We start from the raw sequence: 15129 nt of genomic DNA, 5'->3' as shown, positions 1-15129 counted from the left end.
CTAGAATTTCGATTGAATTTGATAGACGACGTTGATGTCAACTTGAAAGGCCTTCGCAAGAATATCTCCAGCGATATTGGGATTTGACCCAAAAACAGCGTTTGCAATGGTAATAACACCTGGATTTTGACTACTCAAAGCTGCAATAGCAACAGCATAGCCATTTCCCACGTTTTTCTGGAAGTGAATCAGGCCTTCTGGGAACACGAAAACATCGCCTTTCTGAAGTTCTTTTGTGATGAGTCGGTTTTGAGGGTTGGACGTGACAAATCCGACTAGAATACGGCCTTCCATAACAGTCAAAATTTCAGTGGCCCGAGGGTGTGTATGTGGGGGGTTAATACCCTGTGGTGCGAAGTCAATACGTGCCATTGAGATACCAAGAGTGTTAAGTCCTGGCAACTCTTCTACGGTCACCGGAGTCACAGCAGACCCAACCGCATTCGAGGTATTTCCCATTAGCTGCAGTCCTCTATAAAAGAAATCATCAGGTTGTACAAGCCTCGCCTCTTTACAAACCAAGCCATTCACGAATACTACCAAGAAAAATAAATAAATAAATAAACTATTAATCACAATTAAATATAATATATTTTCAAATCATGCATGAATGCAGGAGAGTTTCTCGACTTTCAGCAATAAATTCTTACCTCTGCTATTTTGGTCTGCCACACAGAAGTCCTGAAGAGGACTAGGGTCCGAAGCAAACGCAAGGGAGCAACCCGCCACCAAGAGACCAAATAAAAGCAAATGAGACGTCATTGTTGAGAAGCTGAAAACTTGTTTTTGATGACTTAATTATGGTAGCTGGGAAATCTATGAAATAAAGAGTGGAACTCGCCATGCTTTTATAGTGAAAATATAGGAACATTAAGACTAATACCATCATAGCGTCATCATTATCATCTTGAGATGCATTCAAATTTTGCTGTTCAATTTCTAGAAGCAAGATACATTCAACTTACGTTGTCTGGTTCTTAATTTCATAAAGGTTGCAACTACTAACCTTATATGTCTATGATCCTTCCATTTCGTATATTTACTTATGTACTTTTTCATAACTTCCATACTTAGGATTAATTTTAATAGAACCTTGAATGTTTATTATGCATAGGAATTTTCTACTTATATCAATTTTTTAAGAAAATGAAAAAGTCTTGAAGAACAATATTGACCGTTTCCAAATGAGATCAATATTATAGTTAAAGAATGCTTTATGTATATTTTATTTTTCAATTGATGCATTCCAGGCTTTTCTTGAAACAAAATATTACCTACGTGCACTACAAAAATGTGCACAATTATCAAAAACCATTTATGTGTATAGTCCGTTTGATAATGGGTTTTACTGGTTTGTTAGACACATATCAAAATTGGTTAGAAGAAGGTGTACGTGGGCAATATCTTGTACACATACATAACAAACATTACAAACTTACTACTTTCACTGACAAATGCACAATACGTACTACAGATTATCATCATAAACTTTATAGCGATGTATTGCACACAAATTTAAGATCCATTTACCAACACAGCGTCTTTACTAGCTGTCTGTAAATTACTTGTATTAATTTGACGTCTAAAATTACAAAAAAAAAGAAAAAAAAAAATCTTAATTTTCCTGAATAAATAAAAGAAAGATAAATTATAACAAAAAATATATTTGGATTTTATAGTATGAATGGAAACAGTAAATATAAGTCCAAAATTTTGCAAAAAAAAGAACCCATAAAACTAAACTACTAGGAAAAAGCAAGGTAGGTTGCTAAATAGCAATGCCTAATTAACGCCGTGTGATCAACCAATGGCTGAGATTTAAAACCATGTTTCATGTGCCTAATCTCTATGTGTGCTTTCTAGTGAAGAATTTGGAAGGAACATCCTACAATAATCTACATCTAATCATATGTCTCTTCCACTAACCTTTTTCTAAAACACACCCCAACCACCAATTTTGATTTATGTGTGGATGTTGGATCAACGATCTCCCTAGATTTCAGCGATGATAGAACACCGAGCAAAGAGGCGAAGATTGAGGAATGGTTAAATTATTAAACAACTCTAAAAAAATCTGGAAAAAATAAATTATTTCATAGTGATTCTCATCTTCCTTGCTTGATCAGGCGATATGTGCACCCCCTTGTTCGACTCCATTCCCTACGAGTTTTAATGATAGGGGAACTTGTGTCATCTTAATCCATTTGCCATTAGTAACACAAGGTTTTGTTCTTTAATCCATGAAACCTAGATTCGTAATTTTGTATGTTATTGGCTGTTGATATGGATGTAGCTACATGTGTTTAATTTAATTAAGTAGTAGGCAACGTCCACACTTCCACTTTTTGTTTCTAGTGACATTGTATTTCTGGCTTATTTGTTCATATGTTTTAGGTTCACACTTGCTAGTTACTAATAAATTTCAAGAGAATCCTTGTATGTGTTTTGCTCTCATTTGCCAGTTACCATAGGGCTTCATAATTTCTATTTATTTGCCATGGGTATGGGGAGGTTGTTGCTTTATTTATTCATGTTCAGTTTGAAGACAAATAACGGAAATAAGGGTGGATTAAACCCTAAAAACCTTCTGCATTGAAATGGTGATTGAGGATGGTAATGGTAGGGACGGTGGCGGTTGACGGAGACCGATGAAGGTAGACGAATGGAATGGGGGTAGGTATGGTGACATAAAGTAGGTTGGGGGGGGGGGGGGGGGCGTAGGGTTTGGGTTTATTAGTTATCTTTCTTAACTATAAAAAGTAAAACAAAAAGACAAAAAAAAAACATATTTAAAAATATACGAAAGTCAGTTTACATAGTTATGTATCGGTCACACAAGTAAGTGAAACCATAACAACCATACTCGTCAAGATAAAAACAATAAGCACTGAACTTCTCACTTTTTTAAAGCACATTGTATGATTTAATCTAATACAAATAGGCACATAAGACAAGTAAATGAAGACATGGTTTTTGAAAAAATCGAGTTCTCTTTTGCAAAATTTGGGTTTAACGAAGGGAAAGGTCATATGACCTTTTATTGTCCTGCTGCCTTCAACTTGATTACCCTCTTCCTCATATTTCTCTACTTTCTCGTTACACTCTTATCTTGAAACACAACAAACCGATTTCGGGGACATTTAGGTTACGATATGGTCTGATAAGGATTCAAAAGGTCGAGTTTTACATGGGATGAAAGAGAGATAAGTCTTACCATCGGCCTCGATGAAGGATCTCCTCCCCCATGTGATTTCATGCAAGTAAAAAGAATTTGTCAACTTTGGTCCCTCCTTCCAAGATCTTAGCATTTTAAGTTTTAATATTATAGATTTTAGTTCTTTGCCAAAAATATACATCTTTTTATGTTAGATAATTAATAATAATTATTTTTTAATATTATTTATATATTTATTATAACTCTTAAGGGAAATTCAATAAAATTAAATAAAGGCACGAATGTTATAATATATTGCATTTTCTTATAAACATGGTTGTCCTCCTAAGGTTACTCAAGAACTCATAAATGAGACAATCAGTAGGAATATATGTAGGTGGAAACTATAATCGTGCATGTTGTCTTGTTTGATTTATCCGTCTTTGTTTTAAAGTGTGGAAGTTGTTTGTCCTTTGGAAACCGTGGATGAGAGATGTACACTCGATGATGAGTTGCATCACTATGAGGAAGATGATGGAAGGTATATGAAAGATAAATCAATGATTTAATTTTATTAAGGTTATTTTATTTTATAATTTTTTCGGTTAAGATTTATCTTTATTAGAAATTTTTATGCCCTATATTCATAAAATATTTAGATTTATGTAATCTCCTAATTTAGATGATTTCAATCATAATTATGAGTCATATTAGGGTTTTAGTTTAATTATAAATAGGTTAGCCGCCTTTGACTTTTAGGATTTGATTTTGATTAATAAAGAATGGTATTTGAAACTCTATTTTCTTTACTTTGTGTTCATGTGGTTGTAATCGGCTATTCAAACCGATCGTCTTATGTCATGAGTAACATATGGTTTTGTTCTTTAATCCATGAAACTTAGATTTTTCATTTTGTATGTTATTGGGTATTGATATGGATGTAGCTACATGTGTTTAATTTGTTTGAAGTAGTAGACAACATCCATACATTTTCTTTTTCTGTCCGTGACATTGTATTTTTGACATATTTGTTTCTATGTTTGATGCTCTCACTTTCTAGTTACCAATGAATGCCAATAGAAGCTCTTCTGTGGCTTTTTCAAACATAGATTTTTATGTTTTGCTATGTATACTTCATTTTCTTTTAGTTAACAAAATCTTGAAAGGTTGGTTGGAGACCAAAGCACTTCGTGATTTCTATTTTTAGGCTTGGATCTTGGGAGGTCTTTTCTTTGATTATAGATGGATATGTTGAAGATAGATGATGCAAATAGGTTTGGGTAAAACCCTAACCACCTTCTGGTTGACAACGGTGGTGGTGGTGGAAGGTGACAGAAGAAGGGAATGGAATGGGAGGTGGGTGGCGTAAAGTGAGGTGGATGGGGTTGGTGATTATTTAGTTTCATTTTTATTATGACAACTAAAATAAAAGAGTTAAAAGGATAAAAAATTAAATTTGTATAGGTCAAGGTGGTTGACTGACCTAGTAACTGATCGAAACACCAAGGACCATATTAATCTTTTTGAAAAATTTGATGGTTGAACTTCTAGTCTTTCTAAAGCAAGTGGGTTATTTACGTAAATTTGTCTTTGTGATTTCTAAGTCTATTTCTTGCACACTCTTAGGTTTGTCTTTGTGATTTCTAAGTCTATTTCTTGCACAAACTTAGGTTTGTCTTTCTGATTTCTAAGTCTATTTCTTGCACACACTTACGTAAATTTAACTTTGTCATTTCTAAGTCTATTTCTTGCACACTCTTGGGTTTTGATAGTTTATATCTTACTTTTGAAGTAGTTAATTCCACATAAGTAAATCAAAATCACTATGACAGTAGTATATATACTATTCGATTTTAAATATAACAACATAAACATAACAAATATCACAACATTGATAAGAAAATCAACATTTTAGAAGCATGTAAAAGCTAGAATTTCGATTGAATTTGATAGACGACGTTGATGTCAACTTGAAAGGCCTTCGCAAGAATATCTCCAGCGATATCGGGATTTGACCCAAAAACAGCGTTTGCAATGGTAATAACACCTGGATTTTGACTACTCAAAGCTGCAATAGCAACAGCATAGCCATTTCCCACGTTTTTCTGGAAGTGAATCAGGCCTTCTGGGAACACGAAAACATCGCCTTTCTGAAGTTCTTTTGTGATGAGTCGGTTTTGAGGGTTGGACGTGACAAATCCGACTAGAATACGGCCTTCCATAACAGTCAAAATTTCAGTGGCCCGAGGGTGTGTATGTGGGGGGTTAATACCCTGTGGTGCGAAGTCAATACGTGCCATTGAGATACCAAGAGTGTTAAGTCCTGGCAACTCTTCTACGGTCACCGGAGTCACAGCAGACCCAACCGCATTCGAGGTATTTCCCATTAGCTGCAGTCCTCTATAAAAGAAATCATCAGGTTGTACAAGCCTCGCCTCTTTACAAACCAAGCCATTCACCAATACTACCAAGAAAAATAAATAAATAAATAAACTATTAATCACAATTAAATATAATATATTTTCAAATCATGCATGAATGCAGGAGAGTTTCTCGACTTTCAGCAATAAATTCTTACCTCTGCTATTTTGGTCTGCCACACAGAAGTCCTGAAGAGGACTAGGGTCCGAAGCAAACGCAAGGGAGCAACCCGCCACCAAGAGACCAAATAAAAGCAAATGAGACGTCATTGTTGAGAAGCCGAAAACTTGTTTTTCATGACTTAATTATGGTAGCTGGGAAATCTATGAAATAAAGAATGGAACTCGCCATGCTTTTATAGTGAAAATATAGGAACATTAAGACTAATACCATCATAGCGTCATCATTATCATCTTGAGATGCATTCAAATTTTGCTGTTCAATTTCTAGAAGCAAGATACATTCAACTTACGTTGTCTGGTTCTTAATTTCATAAAGGTTGCAACTACTAACCTTATATGTCTATGATCCTTCCATTTCGTATATTTACTTATGTACTTTTTCATAACTTCCATACTTAGGATTAATTTTAATAGAACCTTGAATGTTTATTATGCATAGGAATTTTCTACTTATATCAATTTTTTAAGAAAATGAAAAAGTCTTGAAGAACAATATTGACCGTTTCCAAATGAGATCAATATTATAGTTAAAGAATGCTTTATGTATATTTTATTTTTCAATTGATGCATTCCAGGCTTTTCTTGAAACAAAATATTACCTACGTGCACTACAAAAATGTGCACAATTATCAAAAACCATTTATGTGTATAGTCCGTTTGATAATGGGTTTTACTGGTTTGTTAGACACATATCAAAATTGGTTAGAAGAAGGTGTACGTGGGCAATATCTTGTACACATACATAACAAACATTACAAACTTACTACTTTCACTGACAAATGCACAATACGTACTACAGATTATCATCATAAACTTTATAGCGATGTATTGCACACAAATTTAAGATCCATTTACCAACACAGCGTCTTTACTAGCTGTCTGTAAATTACTTGTATTAATTTGACGTCTAAAATTACAAAAAAAAGAAAAAAAAAATCTTAATTTTCCTGAATAAATAAAAGAAAGATAAATTATAACAAAAAATATATTTGGATTTTATAGTATGAATGGAAACAGTAAATATAAGTCCAAAATTTTGCAAAAAAAAGAACCCATAAAACTAAACTACTAGGAAAAAGCAAGGTAGGTTGCTAAATAGCAATGCCTAATTAACGCCGTTTGATCAACCAATGGCTGAGATTTAAAACCATGTTTCATGTGCCTAATCTCTATGTGTGCTTTCTAGTGAAGAATTTGGAAGGAACATCCTACAATAATCTACATCTAATCATATGTCTCTTCCACTAACCTTTTTCTAAAACACACCCCAACCACCAATTTTGATTTATGTGTGGATGTTGGATCAACGATCTCCCTAGATTTCAGCGATGATAGAACACCGAGCAAAGAGGCGAAGATTGAGGAATGGTTAAATTATTAAACAACTCTAAAAAAATCTGGAAAAAATAAATTATTTCATAGTGATTCTCGTCTTCCTTGCTTGATCAGGCGATATGTGCACCCCCTTGTTCGACTCCATTCCCTACGAGTTTTAATGATAGGGGAACTTGTGTCATCTTAATCCATTTGCCGTTAGTAACACAAGGTTTTGTTCTTTAATCCATGAAACCTAGATTCGTAATTTTGTATGTTATTGGCTGTTGATATGGATGTAGCTACATGTGTTTAATTTAATTAAGTAGTAGGCAACGTCCACACTTCCACTTTTTGTTTCTAGTGACATTGTATTTCTGGCTTATTTGTTCATATGTTTTAGGTTCACACTTGCTAGTTACTAATAAATTTCAAGAGAATCCTTGTATGTGTTTTGCTCTCATTTGCCAGTTACCATAGGGCTTCATAATTTCTATTTATTTGCCATGGGTATGGGGAGGTTGTTGCTTTATTTATTCATGTTCAGTTTGAAGACAAATAACGGAAATAAGGGTGGATTAAACCCTAAAAACCTTCTGCATTGAAATGGTGATTGAGGATGGTAATGGTAGGGACGGTGGCGGTTGACGGAGACCGATGAAGGTAGACGAATGGAATGGGGGTAGGTATGGTGACATAAAGTAGGTTGGGGGGGGGGGGGCGTAGGGTTTGGGTTTATTAGTTATCTTTCTTAACTATAAAAAGTAAAACAAAAAGACAAAAAAAAAAACATATTTAAAAATATACGAAAGTCAGTTTACATAGTTATGTATCGGTCACACAAGTAAGTGAAACCATAACAACCATACTCGTCAAGATAAAAACAATAAGCACTGAACTTCTCACTTTTTTAAAGCACATTGTATGATTTAATCTAATACAAATAGGCACATAAGACAAGTAAATGAAGACATGGTTTTTGAAAAAATCGAGTTCTCTTTTGCAAAATTTGGGTTTAACGAAGGGAAAGGTCATATGACCTTTTATTGTCCTTCTGCCTTCAACTTGATTACCCTCTTCCTCATATTTCTCTACTTTCTCGTTACACTCTTATCTTGAAACACAACAAACCGATTTCGGGGACATTTAGGTTACGATATGGTCTGATAAGGATTCAAAAGGTCGAGTTTTACATGGGATGAAAGAGAGATAAGTCTTACCATCAGCCTCGATGAAGGATCTCCTCCCCCATGTGATTTCATGCAAGTAAAAAGAATTTGTCAACTTTGGTCCCTCCTTCCAAGATCTTAGCATTTTAAGTTTTAATATTATAGATTTTAGTTCTTTGCCAAAAATATACATCTTTTTATGTTAGATAATTAATAATAATTATTTTTTAATATTATTTATATATTTATTATAACTCTTAAGGGAAATTCAATAAAATTAAATAAAGGCACGAATGTTATAATATATTGCATTTTCTTATAAACATGGTTGTCCTCTTAAGGTTACTCAAGAACTCATAAATGAGACAATCAGTAGGAATATATGTAGGTGGAAACTATAATCGTGCATGTTGTCTTGTTTGATTTATCCGTCTTTGTTTTAAAGTGTGGAAGTTGTTTGTCCTTTGGAAACCGTGGATGAGAGATGTACACTCGATGATGAGTTGCATCACTATGAGGAAGATGATGGAAGGTATATGAAAGATAAATCAATGATTTAATTTTATTAAGGTTATTTTATTTTATAATTTTTTCGGTTAAGATTTATCTTTATTAGGAATTTTTATGCCCTATATTCATAAAATATTTAGATTTATGTAATCTCCTAATTTAGATGATTTCAATCATAATTATGAGTCATATTAGGGTTTTAGTTTAATTATAAATAGGTTAGCCGCCTTTGACTTTTAGGATTTGATTTTGATTAATAAAGAATGGTATTTGAAACTCTATTTTCTTTACTTTGTGTTCATGTGGTTGTAATCGGCTATTCAAACTGATCGTCTTATGTCATGAGTAACATATGGTTTTGTTCTTTAATCCATGAAACTTAGATTTTTCATTTTGTATGTTATTGGGTATTGATATGGATGTAGCTACATGTGTTTAATTTGTTTGAAGTAGTAGACAACATCCATACATTTTCTTTTTCTGTCCGTGACATTGTATTTTTGACATATTTGTTTCTATGTTTGATGCTCTCACTTTCTAGTTACCAATGAATGCCAATAGAAGCTCTTCTGTGGCTTTTTCAAACATAGATTTTTATGTTTTGCTATGTATACTTCATTTTCTTTTAGTTAACAAAATCTTGAAAGGTTGGTTGGAGACCAAAGCACTTCGTGATTTCTATTTTTAGGCTTGGATCTTGGGAGGTCTTTTCTTTGATTATAGATGGATATGTTGAAGATAGATGATGCAAATAGGTTTGGGTAAAACCCTAACCACATTCTGGTTGACAACGGTGGTGGTGGTGGAAGGTGACAGAAGAAGGGAATGGAATGGGAGGTGGGTGGCGTAAAGTGAGGTGGATGGGGTTGGTGATTATTTAGTTTCATTTTTATTATGACAACTAAAATAAAAGAGTTAAAAGGATAAAAAATTAAATTTGTATAGGTCAAGGTGGTTGACTGACCTAGTAACTGATCGAAACACCAAGGACCATATTAATCTTTTTGAAAAATTTGATGGTTGAACTTCTAGTCTTTCTAAAGCAAGTGGGTTATTTACGTAAATTTGTCTTTGTGATTTCTAAGTCTATTTCTTGCACACTCTTAGGTTTTTCTTTGTGATTTCTAAGTCTATTTCTTGCACAAACTTAGGTTTGTCTTTCTGATTTCTATGTCTATTTCTTGCACACACTTACGTAAATTTAACTTTGTCATTTCTAAGTCTATTTCTTGCACACTCTTTGGTTTTGATAGTTTATATCTTACTTTTGAAGTAGTTAATTCCACATAAGTAAATCAAAATCACTATGACAGTAGTATATATACTATTCGATTTTAAATATAACAACATAAACATAACAAATATCACAACATTGATAAGAAAATCAACATTTTAGAAGCATGTAAAAGCTAGAATTTCGATTGAATTTGATAGACGACGTTGATGTCAACTTGAAAGGCCTTCGCAAGAATATCTCCAGCGATATCGGGATTTGACCCAAAAACAGCGTTTGCAATGGTAATAACACCTGGATTTTGACTACTCAAAGCTGCAATAGCAACAGCATAGCCATTTCCCACGTTTTTCTGGAAGTGAATCAGGCCTTCTGGGAACACGAAAACATCGCCTTTCTGAAGTTCTTTTGTGATGAGTCGGTTTTGAGGGTTGGACGTGACAAATCCGACTAGAATACGGCCTTCCATAACAGTCAAAATTTCAGTGGCCCGAGGGTGTGTATGTGGGGGGTTAATACCCTGTGGTGCGAAGTCAATACGTGCCATTGAGATACCAAGAGTGTTAAGTCCTGGCAACTCTTCTACGGTCACCGGAGTCACAGCAGACCCAACCGCATTCGAGGTATTTCCCATTAGCTGCAGTCCTCTATAAAAGAAATCATCAGGTTGTACAAGCCTCGCCTCTTTACAAACCAAGCCATTCACGAATACTACCAAGAAAAATAAATAAATAAATAAACTATTAATCACAATTAAATATAATATATTTTCAAATCATGCATGAATGCAGGAGAGTTTCTCGACTTTCAGCAATAAATTCTTACCTCTGCTATTTTGGTCTGCCACACAGAAGTCCTGAAGAGGACTAGGGTCCGAAGCAAACGCAAGGGAGCAACCCGCCACCAAGAGACCAAATAAAAGCAAATGAGACGTCATTGTTGAGAAGCTGAAAACTTGTTTTTGATGACTTAATTATGGTAGCTGGGAAATCTATGAAATAAAGAGTGGAACTCGCCATGCTTTTATAGTGAAAATATAGGAACATTAAGACTAATACCATCATAGCGTCATCATTATCATCTTGAGATGCATTCAAATTTTGCTGTTCAATTTCTAGAAGCAAGATACATTCAACTTACGTTGTCTGGTTCTTAATTTCATAAAGGTTGCAACTACTAACCTTATATGTCTATGATCCTTCCATTTCGTATATTTACTTATGTACTTTTTCATAACTTCCATACTTAGGATTCATTTTAATAGAACCTTGAATGTTTATTATGCATAGGAATTTTCTACTTATATCAATTTTTTAAGAAAATGAAAAAGTCTTGAAGAACAATATTGACCGTTTCCAAATGAGATCAATATTATAGTTAAAGAATGCTTTATGTATATTTTATTTTTCAATTGATGCATTCCAGGCTTTTCTTGAAACAAAATATTATCTACGTGCACTACAAAAATGTGCACAATTATCAAAAACCATTTATGTGTATAGTCCGTTTGATAATGGGTTTTACTGGTTTGTTAGACACATATCAAAATTGGTTAGAAGAAGGTGTACGTGGGCAATATCTTGTACACATACATAACAAACATTACAAACTTACTACTTTCACCGACAAATGCACAATACGTACTACAGATTATCATCATAAACTTTATAGCGATGTATTGCACACAAATTTAAGATCCATTTACCAACACAGCGTCTTTACTAGCTGTCTGTAAATTACTTGTATTAATTTGACGTCTAAAATTACAAAAAAAAGAAAAAAAAAATCTTAATTTTCCTGAATAAATAAAAGAAAGATAAATTATAACAAAAAATATATTTGGATTTTATAGTATGAATGGAAACAGTAAATATAAGTCCAAAATTTTGCAAAAAAAAGAACCCATAAAACTAAACTACTAGGAAAAAGCAAGGTAGGTTGCTAAATAGCAATGCCTAATTAACGCCGTTTGATCAACCAATGGCTGAGATTTAAAACCATGTTTCATGTGCCTAATCTCTATGTGTGCTTTCTAGTGAAGAATTTGGAAGGAACATCCTACAATAATCTACATCTAATCATATGTCTCTTCCACTAACCTTTTTCTAAAACACACCCCAACCACCAATTTTGATTTATGTGTGGATGTTGGATCAACGATCTCCCTAGATTTCAGCGATGATAGAACACCGAGCAAAGAGGCGAAGATTGAGGAATGGTTAAATTATTAAACAACTCTAAAAAAATCTGGAAAAAATAAATTATTTCATAGTGATTCTCGTCTTCCTTGCTTGATCAGGCGATATGTGCACCCCCTTGTTCGACTCCATTCCCTACGAGTTTTAATGATAGGGGAACTTGTGTCATCTTAATCCATTTGCCATTAGTAACACAGGGTTTTGTTCTTTAATCCATGAAACCTAGATTCGTAATTTTGTATGTTATTGGCTGTTGATATGGATGTAGCTACATTTGTTTAATTTAATTAAGTAGTACGCAACTTCCACACTTCCACTTTTTGTTTCTAGTGACATTGTATTTCTGGCTTATTTGTTCATATGTTTTAGGTTCACACTTGCTAGTTACTAATAAATTTCAAGAGAATCCTTGTATGTGTTTTGCTCTCATTTGCCAGTTACCATAGGGCTTCATAATTTCTATTTATTTGCCATGGGTATGGGGAGGTTGTTGCTTTATTTATTCATGTTCAGTTTGAAGACAAATAACGGAAATAAGGGTGGATTAAACCCTAAAAACCTTCTGCATTGAAATGGTGATTGAGGATGGTAATGGTAGGGACGGTGGCGGTTGACGGAGACCGATGAAGGTAGATGAATGGAATGGGGGTAGGTATGGTGACATAAAGTAGGTTGGGGGGGGGGGGCGTAGGGTTTGGGTTTATTAGTTATCTTTCTTAACTATAAAAAGTAAAACAAAAAGACAAAAAAAAAACATATTTAAAAATATACGAAAGTCAGTTTACATAGTTATGTATCGGTCACACAAGTAAGTGAAACCATAACAACCATACTCGTCAAGATAAAAACAATAAGCACTGAACTTCTCACTTTTTTAAAGCACATTGTATGATTTAATCTAATACAAATAGGCACATAAGACAAGTAAATGAAGACATGGTTTTTGAAAAAATCGAGTTCTCTTTTGCAAAATTTGGGTTTAACGAAGGGAAATGTCATATGACCTTTTATTGTCCTGCTGCCTTCAACTTGATTACCCTCTTCCTCATATTTCTCTACTTTCTCGTTACACTCTTATCTTGAAACACAACAAACCGATTTCGGGGACATTTAGGTTACGATATGGTCTGATAAGGATTCAAAAGGTCGAGTTTTACATGGGATGAAAGAGAGATAAGTCTTACCATCGGCCTCGATGAAGGATCTCCTCCCCCATGTGATTTCATGCAAGTAAAAAGAATTTGTCAACTTTGGTCCCTCCTTCCAAGATCTTAGCATTTTAAGTTTTAATATTATAGATTTTAGTTCTTTGCCAAAAATATACATCTTTTTATGTTAGATAATTAATAATAATTATTTTTTAATATTATTTATATATTTATTATAACTCATAAGGGAAATTCAATAAAATTAAATAAAGGCACGAATGTTATAATATATTGCATTTTCTTATAAACATGGTTGTCCTCCTAAGGTTACTCAAGAACTCATAAATGAGACAATCAGTAGGAATATATGTAGGTGGAAACTATAATCGTGCATGTTGTCTTGTTTGATTTATCCGTCTTTGTTTTAAAGTGTGGAAGTTGTTTGTCCTTTGGAAACCGTGGATGAGAGATGTACACTCGATGATGAGTTGCATCACTATGAGGAAGATGATGGAAGGTATATGAAAGATAAATCAATGATTTAATTTTATTAAGGTTATTTTATTTTATAATTTTTTCGGTTAAGATTTATCTTTATTAGAAATTTTTATGCCCTATATTCATAAAATATTTAGATTTATGTAATCTCCTAATTTAGATGATTTCAATCATAATTATGAGTCATATTAGGGTTTTAGTTTAATTATAAATAGGTTAGCCGCCTTTGACTTTTAGGATTTGATTTTGATTAATAAAGAATGGTATTTGAAACTCTATTTTCTTTACTTTGTGTTCATGTGGTTGTAATCGGCTATTCAAACCGATCGTCTTATGTCATGAGTAACATATGGTTTTGTTCTTTAATCCATGAAACTTAGATTTTTCATTTTGTATGTTATTGGGTATTGATATGGATGTAGCTACATGTGTTTAATTTGTTTGAAGTAGTAGACAACATCCATACATTTTCTTTTTCTGTCCGTGACATTGTATTTTTGACATATTTGTTTCTATGTTTGATGCTCTCACTTTCTAGTTACCAATGAATGCCAATAGAAGCTCTTCTGTGGCTTTTTCAAACATAGATTTTTATGTTTTGCTATGTATACTTCATTTTCTTTTAGTTAACAAAATCTTGAAAGGTTGGTTGGAGACCAAAGCACTTCGTGATTTCTATTTTTAGGCTTGGATCTTGGGAGGTCTTTTCTTTGATTATAGATGGATATGTTGAAGATAGATGATGCAAATAGGTTTGGGTAAAACCCTAACCACCTTCTGGTTGACAACGGTGGTGGTGGTGGAAGGTGACAGAAGAAGGGAATGGAATGGGAGGTGGGTGGCGTAAAGTGAGGTGGATGGGGTTGGTGATTATTTAGTTTCATTTTTATTATGACAACTAAAATAAAAGAGTTAAAAGGATAAAAAATTAAATTTGTATAGGTCATGGTGGTTGACTGACCTAGTAACTGATCGAAACACCAAGGACCATATTAATCTTTTTGAAAAATTTGATGGTTGAACTTCTAGTCTTTCTAAAGCAAGTGGGTTATTTACGTAAATTTGTCTTTGTGATTTCTAAGTCTATTTCTTGCACACTCTTAGGTTTGTCTTTGTGATTTCTAAGTCTATTTCTTGCACAAACTTAGGTTTGTCTTTCTGATTTCTAAGTCTATTTCTTGCACACACTTACGTAAATTTAACTTTGTCATTTCTAAGTCTATTTCTTGCACACTCTTGGGTTTTGATAATTTATATCTTACTTTTGAAGTAGTTAATTCCACATAAGTAAATCAAAATCA

The 15129-nt window shown here is 33.5% G+C and overlaps 3 protein-coding genes across 4 annotated transcripts; all 3 read right to left on the bottom strand.

Moving 5' to 3' along the window:
- On the bottom strand, positions 1 to 762 carry LOC145140702 (putative germin-like protein 2-1). Its single transcript, XM_079074104.1, has 2 exons — positions 651 to 762; positions 1 to 536 (listed from the first exon to the last, which is right to left on the bottom strand). The coding sequence occupies exons 1-2, from the start codon at positions 760 to 762 to the stop codon at positions 1 to 3; spliced, it is 648 nt and encodes a 215-aa protein (XP_078930230.1).
- Positions 763 to 5082: 4320 nt separating this feature from the next.
- LOC145138370 (putative germin-like protein 2-3) lies at positions 5083 to 5775 on the bottom strand. The gene is made up of 2 exons (XM_079072465.1): positions 5733 to 5775; positions 5083 to 5552 (listed from the first exon to the last, which is right to left on the bottom strand). Exon 2 carries the CDS (start codon positions 5539 to 5541, stop codon positions 5083 to 5085), a length of 459 nt encoding a protein of 152 aa, XP_078928591.1. The 5' UTR covers positions 5542 to 5552; positions 5733 to 5775.
- A 4384-nt stretch (positions 5776 to 10159) lies between these two features.
- Positions 10160 to 10921, bottom strand: LOC145137569 (putative germin-like protein 2-3). Of its 2 annotated transcripts, none has more exons than XM_079071699.1 (2): positions 10810 to 10921; positions 10160 to 10695 (listed from the first exon to the last, which is right to left on the bottom strand). In XM_079071699.1, exons 1-2 carry the CDS (start codon positions 10919 to 10921, stop codon positions 10160 to 10162), a joined length of 648 nt encoding a protein of 215 aa, XP_078927825.1. The 2 variants fall into 2 exon arrangements, with proteins under 2 accessions (XP_078927825.1, XP_078927826.1); XM_079071700.1 differs by having other exon boundaries at positions 10160 to 10629; positions 10810 to 10852.
- Positions 10922 to 15129: the final 4208 nt, after the last annotated feature.

The sequence above is a fragment of the Lactuca virosa genome, chromosome 9, assembly GCF_052849685.1.
Source record: "Lactuca virosa cultivar CGN04683 chromosome 9, Lactuca_virosa_CGN04683_v6, whole genome shotgun sequence".
NCBI lineage: Eukaryota > Viridiplantae > Streptophyta > Magnoliopsida > Asterales > Asteraceae > Lactuca > Lactuca virosa.
This window is presented reverse-complemented; position numbering and strand designations above follow the sequence as displayed.